Source organism: Notolepis coatsorum, assembly GCF_963971535.1.
Source record: "Notolepis coatsorum genome assembly, chromosome: 11".
NCBI classification, from domain to species: Eukaryota; Metazoa; Chordata; class Actinopteri; order Aulopiformes; family Paralepididae; genus Notolepis; species Notolepis coatsorum.
In genome coordinates this window covers 71,252,615-71,268,258 of record NC_140175.1, presented here as the reverse complement: position 1 = coordinate 71,268,258, position 15,644 = coordinate 71,252,615, and the positions used below count along the sequence as shown (strand labels likewise).

At 42.8% G+C, this 15,644-nt stretch overlaps 1 protein-coding gene across 1 annotated transcript in view; it reads left to right on the top strand.

The window, feature by feature from the left end:
• ugcg (UDP-glucose ceramide glucosyltransferase) overlaps positions 1-15,644 on the top strand; it is a 60,786-nt gene that overhangs the window by 16,309 nt on the left and 28,833 nt on the right. Inside the window, exons 3-4 of the mRNA XM_084324451.1 lie at positions 99-201; positions 4,954-5,055. Of these exons, the coding sequence (XP_084180577.1) occupies positions 99-201; positions 4,954-5,055 (205 nt within the window). The remainder of the gene's footprint in view (positions 1-98; positions 202-4,953; positions 5,056-15,644) is intronic.

Sequence of the window (15,644 nt, the reverse complement as noted above, 5' to 3'; positions counted from 1 at the left end):
TCTCTCGCTCTCGCTCTCTCTCTCTCTCTCTCTTAGTTTTGCAGTGTGTGTGTAATGTGTTTTTCTAGTATTGACTGCGGCCTTCTGTTATTCTGCAGTATGAGATCCTGCTATGCGTCCAGGACCATGACGACCCGGCCATTGATGTGTGTAAGAAGTTGCTGGGGAAATACCCCAACATTGACGCCAGGTTATTCATAGGTGAGACCCTGACCTCTGCCTAGATGCACCAGCGTCCCAGCTTGCATAACGGAACGTAGACCAAATGCGTCCACATTTTTATAGGATTCTATCACATTTTCATAACAATAGCAAATATTACCGTTTTCATTGAGGTTTCTTACAAATTAACGATGCTTTATGTTGTCCTTTATATGCCGATTATCATTAAAATCTTAAATTGTACCATATGTCCCCCTTTAGACAACATATGTAACGCTACCAGCGCACTTTTGTTAAGATAATTAGTTTACCATTCGCGGTCGCTATACTGAGGCCGCAGTAATAGTTTACCGCTGTTCAGATCACGTCGAAGAATAGACACATCCCAGTGACCTGTGACCTGTGACCTGTGCTAAGGATCTTGGGAAGTGTATTGTTGTAGTTTTCAACATTTTCACCTTTTAATTTTAAACCAATGCTGCCATCTACTGACAACAGAAAGTGTTGTCTATCGTCACCTTTAGAGTCACTTCCTTATACACAGTCACCCGAAACCCATTCTAGAGATTCCCACTTTTTACTGGGAATGGGGCGTGGCCGTATTTGGTCCCAGACAATAAGAGTGGCTGCGATTGGTCACTGTGACGTTATCTGGATGGCAGATAATGTCATACTGTAGAAGTTTTCTCAAACATGAGGCTGCTTGATTGTTTTAATATTATATTAGGTTGGGAATCACCAGAGGCCCCACGATACCATATTATCACAATACTAGAGTTACGGTATTGCGATTTATTACCAATTTATTATTGGAGGCTTACCTCTGCAAACCTTTTTGAAGATGCACAGAGTTACATTTTGAAATGAGGACCTTGTAGATTGGGGTTTGCATTCCACACATGCCATCAATGAGGATCTTGTAGACTCAGCCACTAAGGGTGCTTTCACACCAGAGCTGTTTGGTCCGGACTATCGGACCAGAGTTAGTTTCCTCTGATAGTCCGCTTTTTTTGGGGTGGTGTGAATGCTCAGTCGAACTCTGGTGCCGACCAACACGCGAACTCTGGTCCACCTGAAAACTTAGGTCTCGGTTTGCTTCATCGGACCAAACGCAAGACCAAATATAGGAAGTGACCTGATAAACTGTGCATCTTGGGTAGAAGGAAACGAAACAAACACCGCGGCGCGCATTCACTGCAAAACAAGCACGCGGTAAACATGTCTCGTGGACAGACGTGGGCGAATGACTAGGTGAAAGCCCTGATAGAAATATGGGCAGAAGATCAAATTAAACAGCTACTTGTGGGCACTCATAAAAACAACGCGGTGTACAAGTTGTTTAGCGAGAGGATGGTGGTAATGGGCTTCAATAGAACAATGGATCAATGCCACGTCAAAATAAAAAAACTGCGTCAGCAATATATTAACCCATTGCTCGCCAATGACTTGTTAACACGTCATTCTCCGCCATGCGTAATCTGCCAATTACGCCTAAAGGCGCCTTTGAAATCAATATTTCATATTTTCGTCATGGTATTCACATTTCACCCACAGAGTCTTGGCTGGTGCTGTAGGACTCCGCTCAACTCTGCGCACACACGTTAGGGCTCGCAGTCACGCACACACATTTCCACTCTCTATTGTGTCCAATAGACCAGGGGTTCCCAAACTTTTCATGCCGGGACCCAGAAAATAAGGCGTCAGAGAGCCGCGGCCCAATGCACATCGTCAGGCTTTTTTTTTTTTTTTGTCAGGCGACCGATTTTTTAAGCCAAATATCACTTCAATCCTATTAAGTTAGTTCAAGTTAGTTATTCATTTATATGTGCTATTTATGAGAGGGCTAACTTGTTGCAAAATAATAATGATAATAATAATAGCCTCATTAAAATACTATTGTTGCTTCGGTTGTTTTCAGCGTTTTATGTGCATAATCTGTTATTTAGTTTGAAATGTTTGTTGAAATAAGTAGATTTTTCGTTTTTATTTATTTATTAAGTTAATATAAAACCATATAGTCACATTTTAGAATACAATAGAATAGAATTTTAGAATACAACTAGAAACACTGTCCTGGCCTGCTTCTAAGTTCAGTGGTCTGACAAAAAAAAAAAAGATAATTGGATTTTTTTTTTCTTTCTTTTTTTAATCTCGCGGCCCTCCCGTGGCTGCTCGCGGCCCACCTTTGGGTCGCAACCCCGACTTTGGGAACCACTGCAATAGACGAGCGCCCTTTTCGACCGCGTGACATTGTTCAGAAAGTTTGGTGCGCTTGACAAATTGCAATGTGAATGCAAACCGAACCAAATGAAGAATGCAACAATGTTGCAATTTCACCCCCCCCCGAATCGTACCGAATCCACCAAAACTATATGTGAAAGTGCCCTAAATTACATGCTTTGTTCCAGGTAATTGTATTGAGGTTGTGTTCACATGGTCCTCACTTCAAATGATCGAAATTCTTAACGGGTGCATTTTTTAAATGTAATGTTTTAGTTTTTTCTTATGAATGCGAGTGTGTAGTATTCGTGGCAGACTTTGTGATATCGGCAAATATCGTATCGTTGTCCAAAGAATCAATATCGTATCGTATCGTGATGAAACTGGTGATTCCCACCCCTAGTAGTAGTAAGTAAGTAATTTTTATTTGTATAGCACCATTCACAGATACAAAATCACAAGGTGCTTCACAGAAAGCAAAAAGCAATGAAACGGATATATAGTAGCGAACAGTATCAAGTAAAAGCAGATTAAAACTCTGAAACGGGACAGAAAGACATGATCACACACATAATAAGAGATACAATAATGATCAATGATGCCGTTAATATAAAGCCTATCTGATGAGACAGAACAGCAGCAGCTTGAAATGGCCAATACACATTTTCTCTTGGTGACCAATACAGCTTATCTTATCTTATCGGAACTTGACCCGAAAAGTAAGAGTCAAACTTGTGACGTCATCAAGCAGCTGCTCCATTGACATTGAGTAGATTGATTTTGTGTTTCCGCAGAATGTTTTTCTTTTAAGGGGAGACCACCCCCCTAGATAGGGAAAAAAATAATAAAGGATGAAATCATTTGCAAACATCTTAATTGTTTAGAATAGTCAAAAAAAGAAAACAAATGTATTACTGTTTTTGGTCGCATACTTTTATTACCCAAAATGGGGCGTGGTCTATTCAAATGGCCCCTTTTTGCATGTTACCCCAAGCAAAATTGTGCAAAAATGGATGATATATAGATATTTTCTCATGGTTTTTCATGTTACTACATTAAATACCGAACTTTTTGCTAGAGGATTTTTTTATATGCCACCCGAACAGGGATTTATGACCTTTTATGACCCTTTAGTCATAAAAAAATCTATTTTTCGCATACATGTTTTGTATAAAATGTTCTAAAAATCTGGATGAGTGATATATCAAAAAATCCTCTAACAGAAAGTTGTGGTATATGGATAGGAGGAAACGTGGCCAGTTTGGTGTGTGGAGGTACTAGAGAAATTGAGATCTTTTGTTTTATGTGTAATACAAACTCATAAAATCTCATTTTGAGAAAAACGCCTTTAAAGTGTTGTATCGTCTGTAAATCAGGCTATGTATGACATATCAACAAACCCTTTGACACAAAGAAGCAGGATATAGATATGAATAAAGGTGGAAAGTTTGGTGTGTGTAGATGCTAGGGAAATGGTACATGTCTACCCTTTGGGGAAACGCCTTCAAAGTTCTGTATTGTAAAATGCCATACATTTTTTTTTATCGCTATTTACAAACACAACACCCAATCAAACCATTAGTAATAGACAACCTGAACACATGCCTGATAACTGAATAACATAATAATAATGATGTAGTAGTAGTAACAGTGTAGTAACAAACAACACAACCGATTACTGTACCCCCTAATAGGCAAGACAAATATTTGAATAGATATCATTATGACACTTTCCCAGTTTGTTATGTACATACAACTAAGAAAAAATATATTGCAAGTTTTCTGAATTTTATGTTTATATATGCAAATGAGGCACTTCCCCATTCAATATGTGCACATTTATGGATGCAATCATGCAAAATGAAGCAAAATAAGAAACTAAATGTGTTTTTTTTTATGTTTTCTTGTCACTAGTTTGAAAGAAGACATGTAAAGGGGCAACATTATAAAAAAATTGCCCCAAAATTTGTATTTTAGGGGGGTGGTCTCCCCTTATACCCAAATGAGCTTTATTGGGTCCTGGGTGCTCTGTCATCTATAAAACATTTTCCAATTCATTGTCTATGGAGCAGCTTCAGATGTTATACCTGATGACAACACAAATAAAAATGTTAGCACTGTAGTTTTTGGATTTGGGAGAGAGTTGTTTGTGTTCACTAATATTTTTTGGACTGTCTCAGCCTATAATAACATGTATGAAGTCTTAAATTGGGCGTAGTTCCCCTTTTAACCTTTTAACCTTTTCAAACATCGAGAAAGGTTTGGCTTGAGATGGTTGTTTTTCATCCTAGTAAAAGATTGTCAAGAGTGAAGTGTTCTTTGTCATTAGCAGATTAACTGTAGTTTCTGTTTAATTTTAATTGAATTGAAGGTGAATCGACCTTTATGCCATTTGGGGCATAACCTTTTTATCCAAGGTGCCTTAACAACATTCTGAGTGTATATCATTTTATTTATTATATTCATTTATTAGTATCATTTTTCTAAACCCTTAACCCTGACTGTTAGTGCCAGTCCAGTGTTAGTCCACCGAGGACCACAACATAAGAACCTGTTTGACTCTCCACACAGGGGGGAAGAAGGTCGGCATCAACCCCAAAATCAACAACCTGATGCCGGGGTACGAGGGCGCCAAGTACGACCTGGTCTGGATCTGTGACAGCGGCATCAGAGGTAACCATGGCCTGCTTCCTATGTCCATGTTAGGGCCCTCACATACAGCATGCCTTGTTTAGTCCGGTTGAATCAAACCCTGGAGTGTTTACCCACCGTGCTGTGGTTTGTTTGGTGTGAACACAGTAAGGCTGTCCCCGAAGCCTGTTTTTGGGATTCGACTTCGTCAGGGTTTTTCGAACGGATGTTCGAACCTTCGGTTTTAAGTATTTTTTTTAAATTTTATTTTGTTCTATAAATATCCTCAAATTAGATACTCAATTTGAATAAAGTGATTAATCTGATTAAATTAATATTTTTTTAAATCAACTTTATTTAACTCATTGACCGCCGAGCCCCTTCCGGGAAATTAGGCCTAGTACGCCAGCGCTTTAATCAATGGGAGGACGGGGATATTTGCGAGTGCTTAAAATATATCGTAAATTATGGCTATGGGTCTATTACACCCGTCGTTTATCAATTACTTGCTTGCAGTCAACATGTACGAAACGGGGGGCGGTCAGGTGGCGTAGCGGAGATTGCGTTCGTCACCAACGCTGGAGACGCTGGGTTTGCATGTTCGAATCCAGCTCCCGGCGTTATCACCAGCTTGGCTGGCCGTTCACACTAATACAATTGGCAGTATTAGGGGGTGGGGAAAGCTGGCGGGTGGGTCCTGGGCGTTGTGGACAGCAACCCCTACAGTTCGGTCGGGGCGCCTGCTCAGCGAGGGTAGGATCTGGAGAGAGGTAGTGTGGCCTCCCACACGTTACACTCTCCCCGTGAGAATCTGCGCGGCCAGGCTGGCTGCCGGCTGGCTGCACATGCGTCGGAGGAAAGCATGTGACAGTCTCCGGCCTCTCGGACAAACAGTAGGGGAAAGTGCGTAACAACCAGGAAGGGGGTTGGGAATTGGCATAACGACTAACAGTGGGATGGGAGAAAAATCGGAAAAAGGAGGGGGGAAAAAAATAAAAAAAAATAATAAAAAAACATGTACGAAACGGATTGTTTTTTCATCGGTACATTTCCGTTTTATACCGTTTTGAATACAAGTATAGTTTGAGATTTCTAGTAATTCCAGAGAAAGACACGATAATAGCCCTTTAGTGGAATACACAAAACACGTTGTCACGCTAGATTATCGATAGTATGTGTCCTTATGCACGATACAAAAGCGGGCTGAAAAATCGCTTATCCGTGCCTTGCTCAGCGCCAACGGCACGCACACACACACACACACACACACACATTGTGATTGCTGTGAAAAAAACATCTGATTAACCCAAGACTGGTAACATAGATTCCTTACCTCACATCTGATGTTCTGCAAAAAGATTAATCCAATTCCTGATCGCCATTTCAAATATTGATCGCGTTTATTGATCCAACGTTATATCTTCAAAACACATAATCCATGCTGCTCTGAGTGTCCCCAGTCCATCTGTTATCTGATACTGCATGCCCGAGAAGGAAAACCTGGACCGGATTTAATTATTTTGATGCACATCCCCAGCCAATCCAATCCAATGATGTGCAATACCATCCAGGAGACGATAGGTGGCAGTATTTGCCCTTTTGCGAGCTCAGACCCATTCCCAACGATAACATCAGGTTGGATGGATGAAAATGAATGTATATTGCCAATAAAAGAAATAACGATTAAAACCCGACTATACTCGTGATTGGCGCTCAAGCGATGGTGAGTTAACCCGACTATCATCGTGATCGGCGTTCAATGAGTTAATGAATATAACTCATCAGTTTTTTTAATATAATATTAGTGTAGCCTAATCTTTATCTGCAACTGTGAAGAAAAACCCCATTGGTTTAAACAGAATGAATAGACAAAAAAAAAAGTCCCATGCATTCAGGGGCGTATTTGGCACGGGGGACGTGGCAATGGGTCCCCCCCATTTTTTCAGAATGCAGTTAATGTCCCCCCCCCGTCTGACTACCTGTATGCAAAGAGTAGTAGATGGCCCAGTAGAGCTGAGTCTGACTACCTGTTCTATTATTATGCAAAGAGCAGTAGATGGGGGTCGCATTCTTGCCCTGCAAGGGCCAAGTACCCACTCGCTAAAGTACTTGTCTTTGCATAATAATAGCTCGGGTCGTCAGCCTAGGTGTGTGTTAAAATACGTCAAACATATTGTTTACACTGTCTTTCTTCTATTATAACCCTCCCAAATCATATTCAGAAAGTATCACAGAGACTTCTATTGACCAAGGAATTAGTTATTATTTCGCGGTTTATTCACATAACGTTATATTGTTTACACTGTCTTTCTTCTATTATAACCCTCCCAAATCATATTCAGAAAGTATCACAGAGACTTCTATTGACCAAGGAATTAGTTATTATTTCGCGGTTTATTCACATAACGTTATATTGTTTACACTGTCTTTCTTCTATTATAACCCTCCCAAATCATATTCAGAAAGTATCACAGAGACTTCTATTGACCAAGGAATTAGTTATTATTTCGCGGTTTATTCACATAACGTTATATTGTTTACACTGTCTTTCTTCTATTATAACCCTCCCAAATCATATTCAGAAAGGCACACACAACATATTCCAGTTAACGGTATATTTTTTTAATGATTCGTTATGGCGTAATCAATACTTCCATGCGTATAAATTGCGTTCGCGACCTCCGTGTTTTGGGGGTAGTCATCAGAAACCTCGGATCCGGGATTCGCTCCCATCCGTCGGGCAAGAACTGTGGGTTTTCAGCCTCTCTCTCTGGAGCTTAACGGAGTTTCTGGAGGAGTTTCTGGAGGAGCTTGTCGCGGCTCATGCGCATGCGCACGCTCAACCAATCAGAGAGGGGCTTCGCTCAACCAATCAGAGAGGGGTCTGCAGAAATAGAGTTCAACCAATCAGAGAGGGGTCTGCAGAAATGCGGCTACGGGCCCTAACCCCCCCCCCCCCCATCGACGTCACTCGCCACGCCCCCAAATCTGTCCCCGGCACACATTGAGAGAGAGTTACGCCAGTGCATGCATTGCTATTCCTTGCACTATTTGGGCAACTTTACACAATTCCTGTGAGTCTATGGAACACATCTGTAACGTATTTATTTTTTTAAATGCATTGTTTTGTATTTCTAATGAAGTACTCAAAAGCATAATTTTTCTAGTTCAGGATTTCAGGCTGTTCTTGGATGGGCTCCCGCTCCGCCCATAAGCGCTTTGAGTGACAGTCACGCACAGTCTGCACTGGCACAGAGAGAGAGATAGAGGTCAGGTTGTGTATAAAATGCGTGTGTGTTATGAGCGTGCTCCGGGAGAATTCCCTCCACGCACGCGGTCAGATTGTGTGTAAAATGCGTGTGTGTTATGAGCGTGCTCCGGGAGAAGTCCCTCCACGCGCGGTCAGATTGTGTGTAAAATGCGTGTGTTATGAGCGTGCTCCGGGAGAAGTCCCTCCACGCGCGGTCAGATTGTGTGTAAAATGCGTGTGTTATGAGCGTGCTCCGGGAGAAGTCCCTCCACCCGCTGTCAGATTGTGTGTAAAATGAGTGTGTGTTTGTTTCCCAGACAGAAGCTCTCTCTCTCTCTTTCTCTCTCTCCCTCTCTATCTCTCTCTCTCTCTGTCTCTCGCTCGCTTGTTCTCTGCCTCGCTTCACTTTGAGGAAGTGAAGGTATTTCCACTCACTCTGCTGTTGAGGGGGCGGAGATATGCAAATCAGTACCTTATTCACGTCAGCAATACTGTAAAATCAGAACGGCTTAGTTGAGTGAGGGAAGATCTCGTGAACTCGAGACTAGACTGATGAGTCAATATGATAATTAACGACACAGACCACATTGATATGATCCCCCATTGCTAGGAAACAATGCTAAACACTGGAAAAGGCCTTTTATAATGCATGGGACCTTTAAACATTTAAAATTCAAATGTTTAGCCGGAGACTGTCGCATGCTTTCCTCCAACGCATGTGCAACCAGCTGGCAGCCAGCCTGGCCGCGCAGATTCTCACTGGGAGAGTGTAACGTGTGGGAGGCCGCACTACCTCTCACCAGATCCTACCTTCGCTGAGCAGGCCCCCCGACCGAACTGTAGGGGTCGCTGTCCACAACGCCCAGGACCCACCCACGGCTCCCCTCCCCCTAACTCAGCCAAACGAGTTAGTATAGCGATCAGCCCGAGCCAAGGCAATGCTGACTCTCCGGGAGTCGAGACCGCAGCCTCTTGCATTGGTGACGAGCACAATCTCCGCTACGCCACCTGACCGCGTAAAATTCGGATGTTGATTTAGAATTCGAAGGATGTTGATTTAGAATTCGAATGCCAACGTAACGAACGAAGGTCCGAACGTTTGGGCTCAGCCCTAGAACACAGTAAATGAACCAAACAACCGCACCCTGGTCAGCCTGTTTGACGTGGTCTCGGCAATCGGACGGAAAGTCCACTTGTGAGTAGGGATGGGTACCGAATTCGGTACTTTTAAATGTACCTACCGAAACACGTCGGTACTACAGAGTATCGATTCACGTAAGATCCAACGGTGCCTATTGTCGGTAATGAGAGAAAAAAAAAGTACGATGACGTCACGTTTTGTTTACCGCAAAACGAAACCGCACGTTAACACTTTGAGTGCCCAGCAGGGGGTGCACAGTTAGTGCTTGAATGCCCACCATCCGCTTCAATGTTAACGTTAATATCGCCTAATCTATGTTTTAAATTATGGCTATGTGTCTAATCTGCCCGTCGCCCATCAATGACTCATTTTCCAGTCAACATTGTCGAAGCGGATTGTTTTTTTATCGGTTCATTTCCGTTTTATAGCATTTTGAAAAGCCCTCGTTTTCAAGAAGAAGAAAAAAAGAATCCCTGATAAACGCTGATGTACTGTAAATTCTAGAACGTTGTCATTTTTCGGCCTATTTATGAATCGTTTTCAAATAAACGCTAGATTATTGATAGTTAGCCAACAACCAGCCAGGCAGCGCCATTATCTCACGGGACGAGTAGCTACATTAGTTAGCCAACAACCAGCGCCGTTATCTCCCGGGACGAGTAGCTTCATTAGTTAGCCAGCAACCAGTCAAGCTAACGTTAGCTGGCTCCAGCAGCTTGTTGATGTCGTCGGGAGCATTTAGCCTGCTGGCTACCTAGCTCCACTTCAACCAGCATCGGGAGATCCAGCAGCTTGTCGATGTGCTAATAGCCTCAGCAACCTAACGTTAGCTGGCTCCAGCAGATCGACAAGCTGCTGGAGCCAGTTAACGTTAGCTTGCTGAGGCTATTAGCACATCGACAAGCTGCTGGAGCTCCCGATGCTGGTTGAAGTGGAGCTAGGTAGCCAGCAGGCTAAATGCTCCGCGACGCTGAACTGCATGCGCCGGTCTGTCTGTCTTGTGGAACGTCTGCATTGCATTTATTACAAATAGCAAGCGATCTTTTTACTCTGAAACTCCGAGTACCGACGCGGCCATCTTTGTTGTTAACATTAACTTGCGTGGCTACGTCACAGCCAAGAAAGGGAGCGCTGGATTTGTGTAAAACGCCCTGTTCCTAAACCACACGCTGTCAGTCGTAGCACAGTACTGACAAAACGGGAGGAGACTTTAGTCAAAACAAACGCACTTCATTCCAATTGCACTTGACTCAATGCACTGACTGACTGTATTGTTCTTGACTTCAACATTTCAAATACATTTCATTTAAAGTTGCAAGATCCAAATTCAAATGTTTCATGAGTCATTATTTTAATTTGCTATGGGATCATCATGTTATGATGTTGTTGTTTGGTCCTGACAAGAGTCTCAAAGTCTGGGGTGATGGTAGACAAGCAACTCTGAGGTCATGCTCAATGTCCAATCTGTTCCTCTGCTCTGTCTTCAGCTGGACCAGAGCTGAGAAGCCACTTTCACAAAGATGGGTAGTAAAAAAAAAAATATATATATATATCCTTTTTTTTTTTTTTTTTTTTTTTTTTTTTTTTTTTTTACATTGGTTTTCGATTAGTCGACTAATCGAAAAAATAATCGGCAGATTAGTCGACTACCAAAATAGTCATTAGTTGCAGCCCTACTCTACAGTGCGAGCATTTCACTCATATTTTCCCGTAATAATATGTGTGCGAACCGGAAAAATCATTTACTCGCAGTGTGCGAGTGAAGATTACAAAGCCATGAATCCCATTAATTTTTATTTTGAGCAAAAGAGAGACGAGGAGAAAGAGGAATCCGGCGAGGCAGCTAATGTTACTGAGGGGGATAACGTTAGCGAAGTTAGCACACATACATACACTGTGGGCCAGCCAGTGACTTTGGTGGTGTGTGCTATTGCACAGATGTGTGTCCCATTTGCACACACACACACGCACATAGTAAGCCATCACTGGGAACGCTCAGAGGAAAGGGGGGCTGAGAATATCTGGGGCTGAGAATATCTGTGTATCTGTGTGTGTGTGTGTGTGTGTGTGTCTCGCTCTCTCTCCCTCTCCCTCTCTACATCTTTAAATCAACTTTCCAGCCCCCTGTCAACTGTCAAATGATGTCAACTGTCAACCTGAATTAACATGCAGTATTCAATATGGTCTGATATTAACATTCAGTATTCAATATTGTCTGATTCAATATTAACAGTCAGTATTCATGTAGAACAGCTAGCTAGCTGTTGTGGACACTCACCTTTCCACAGCAAAACGGTAGGCAAGGCACCTTGGTTGAGAAATGCAGGTTTCATTCTATGTGTTGTAGGATAGACAGTCTTCTTCTTCTTCTTATTTGAATTTCCGGCAGAGTAGACGCATCGTGGCGTATTACTGCCCTCCGCAATTCTTTTTATGGGCTCTTCTTCTTCTCCTTCTTCTCCTTCTTCACCTTCTTTTTCTTCTTCTACTGGACCCCGTCATCAACTACATTGTCCATTGGAGTGCAGCTACTGCTGCTACTTCCTGTCTGAGCCCCCCTCCGCGGGACCCACCTTGCCCCCTGCTATCTTATCCTGGGCTGCTTTGTCCCTCGCAGCCTTGTCCCTCGCAGCCCCCTCAGCCAATTCGCTATACACCACCTCCCAGTCCAGACCTTCCAATCCCAGATGTTGAACCGCTATCCTAACAATCATCTTCACCATCGCTGTTTTACCCTTAGCCTCTGCCATACCAGTAACTACCCCTGCCACGAAGGCCACAATACCTAATTTCTCCTCCCTTCCCCTCTCTCTTTCCACCTGCTCTACCCTCACTGCCAAATGCCCTCCTTCAACCCCCTGCACCCTTTCTTGGCTACCCTGTCCTGCCCTGCTAACCGCCCCAGCATACGCCAACTTACCCTCCCTTCTCTCTCTCCGATCCGCAACCTCCTTCATCATCACCTCGCACCCCCTAAACGCTACACTATGCTCCCCACCACAACTACAGCACTTCGGCTTCACTCCCTCTCCACACTCCCCATATTCATGTTCCCCGCCACACCTAGCGCACCTCAGCCCCTTCCTACACGTGGTAGCTATATGGCCAAACTCCTGGCACCTATAGCACCTAAGAGGATCATGAACAAATTCCCTAACCCTATACATCCTATGCCCCACAAACACCTCCCTAGGAACAACCCCACCCTCAAACGTAATCACTACCGTCCCCGTCACTGCCCTCTCCGCTCCCCTCTTCATCCTTGCTGCACTCTTAACTATGCCATTACGCCCGTCCTCCTTTAGCTCTTCCACCAGCTGCTCTACTGTAACCTCGACCGGTACCCCAGCTATCACCCCCTTACATCCCCCCCCCCCTCTTCTCCCCTACTCTCGCCACCTTACTTATACCCACCCCCCCAATGCCCCGCATCGTCCTAGCCACCTCCACCTGCCCCTCACTACCACACCCTACGGCCAGATTCCCATCCCACAAAACGTTCACGTACTTTACCTCTCCTAGTCGCGCGGCAATGAGTTTGGGCCACTCGAGCCTACCTACCTTCCCCTCACCCCTCTCCCCCTCAAGCCTGACCACTATATGGATCACTTCCTCTTTTGCCACATCTTTTCCAGCACCCTCGTCTCCCGGCCCACTTGAGCTATCGTCCCCCACTTTCTTCCTCTTCCCCCCTTCTCCCCCCCTCTCCTCCCCCCTACTCTCACCCTTGCCCTGACTATCCCCATCGCTGTCGTTCCTCTCCGTCCGCTTCTTCCTCTTCTTCCCCACCGTTTCCCACCCCTCCTCCTCCCTCTCTTCTTTCTCACTCTCCTCCCCACTGTACTCCGACCTCTCGCCCTTCCACTGATCGCGAATATCGGTCGTTCTGGAAATTCGTAGCTCCATTTGCCGTTCTTCCTCTTCCTTCTTCTTCTTCTTTACAGCTTGTTCTTCTCTCCTCTCATCCCCTTTGACACAGCAATACGGTGGGCAAGGCTTGTCCACCGTTCCACAGCAAACGTACTTTCCCATGCCGCTCTTTCCACAGTCTTCTTCTTCTTCTTATTTGAGAGAGAATTGTTGAATATATATAGAACACAAATGTTCTAGAATGTACTATTATGACATCATACTGTGACATCACAAATGTTCTAGAATGTTCTGTTATGACATCATACTGTGACATCACAAATGTTCTAGAACGTTCTATTATGACATCATACATGACATCATACTGTGACATCACTTAATGTTCTAGAATGTTCTATTATGACATCATACATGACATCATACTGTGACATCACTTAATGTTCTAGAATGTTCTATTATGACATCATACTGTGACATCACAATGGAACATGTTTGAGGTCCATTTGAATAATATAAATAATAATGTTTGGTTGTCCCCAAAGCCTGTTTTTGGGATTCAAACTTCATCAGGGTTCTTCGAACGGACGTTCGAACCTTCGTTTTTAATTACAAAATTAAAATAAAAAATAGAAAATAATTTAATTTTTTTTATTACCGGTATATATCCTCAAACTAAATCCTCAATTTGAATAAAGTGATTCAAACTTCGTCAGGGTTTTTCGAACGGACGTTCGAACCTTCATTTTTACCATTTGAATAAAGTGATTAATCTGATTAAATTAGTCTTTTTTCTCTTATTATTTTGTTAGTGATGTAATCAAAAATAACACATGGAACAAAAAAAAACGATAATACGATTGGTAAACACTCTGATTAACCAAAACACTTAAAAGAAAACTGGATGAATTATTATAATAATATGTGGTTGGCACTTCTTTATCGTTGCTATTGTAGATAACTGTGGCAATTCTAGAGTTAATACATGTAAAAGATGGTATTCATTGATAACCCAAAAAAAACATTATCTACTTGAGGAGAGAATGTGCATATCTGTGTTTTAACTTTGTGTACACACTTACCGCCCATAATGGGAGTAGGTATGCATTACTCATAAATTGTTTCTGCTTGGGGAGAAGTCTTGGTTTTGGGGAGAGTAATACTTAGGGTTTCCAACCTGCTCTACTTCTAGAAACAAAACAGTGAACAAAATGTGTATTTTAGCAGCTTTAGGGGCTACAAGCATGTAGTTCACCAGTTTGATAAGAATCTATTATTTGGAAAACAGAAAATACTCTGTTACACTATAACCACTTGTAGGGCTGGGCGATATGGCCAAAAATGATATTGCGATAACGATATCGATAACAATATCATATCACGCGATATCCATAATTATCGATATTGTTATAAGTATTAAAAAAAATATATATATTTTTTACAACAGATGTATGTTTATTTTGCAGCAATTCTTTGTTGTTGCCGCCATCTTTAGTGTTACATCCCCTCACACTCCAGTTCTCAAGCTGCAGCTGGTTTGAAAGCGAAAGTAAACAGGCTTCTCTGCTGGCTGTGGCTCCAGGGGAGTTGAACAGTTCTGGCTCTGCTCGTTTCTTTTCTATCTTGGCGCTTTTTTGGTGGACAATCCACCGCACATGTGCACCGTGACTGGAGACTAGCTCTGCTACCACACATAGCCTACTGTGTACAGACGGTTTCAAACTGTATTTTACATTAGAAAGCAAACAAAATAAATGGACTAGAGAAAAATAAATCTCAATTTGGTCAGTATTGTCATTTGGACAAGCAAAGCCATTACTTTAAGTTGCAGGCAAGAAAGACAAGTCTGTCCACAGTCTCTGGGTTTAACAATCGATATAGATTATTAAAATATATTGCGATAATTATCGTTATCGTTATATCGCCCAGCCCTAACCACTTGAATGTGTAAACACCATGTCTTATGCCTCACCATAGTGTGAACAATATGTGTATATATACCATCTTATATATCTTTACATATTGTTTTCAAAGGCATTTTTTTTGTCTCACAAGTACGAGAGAGAGAGAGAGAGAGAGAGAGAGAGAGAGAGAGAGAGAGAGAGAGAGAGAGAGAGAGAGAGAGAGAGAGAGAGAGAGAGAGAGAGAGAGAGAGAGAGAGAGAGAGAGAGAGAGAGAGAGAGAGAGAGAGAGAGAGAGAGAGAGAGAGAGAGAGAGAGAGAGAGAGAGAGAGAGAGAGAGAGAGAGAGAGAGAGAGAGAGAGAGAGAGAGAGAGAGAGAGAGAGAGAGAGAGAGAGAGAGAGAGAGAGAGAGAGAGAGAGAGAGAGAGAGAGAGAGAGAGAGAGAGAGAGAGAGAGAGAGAGAGAGAGAGAG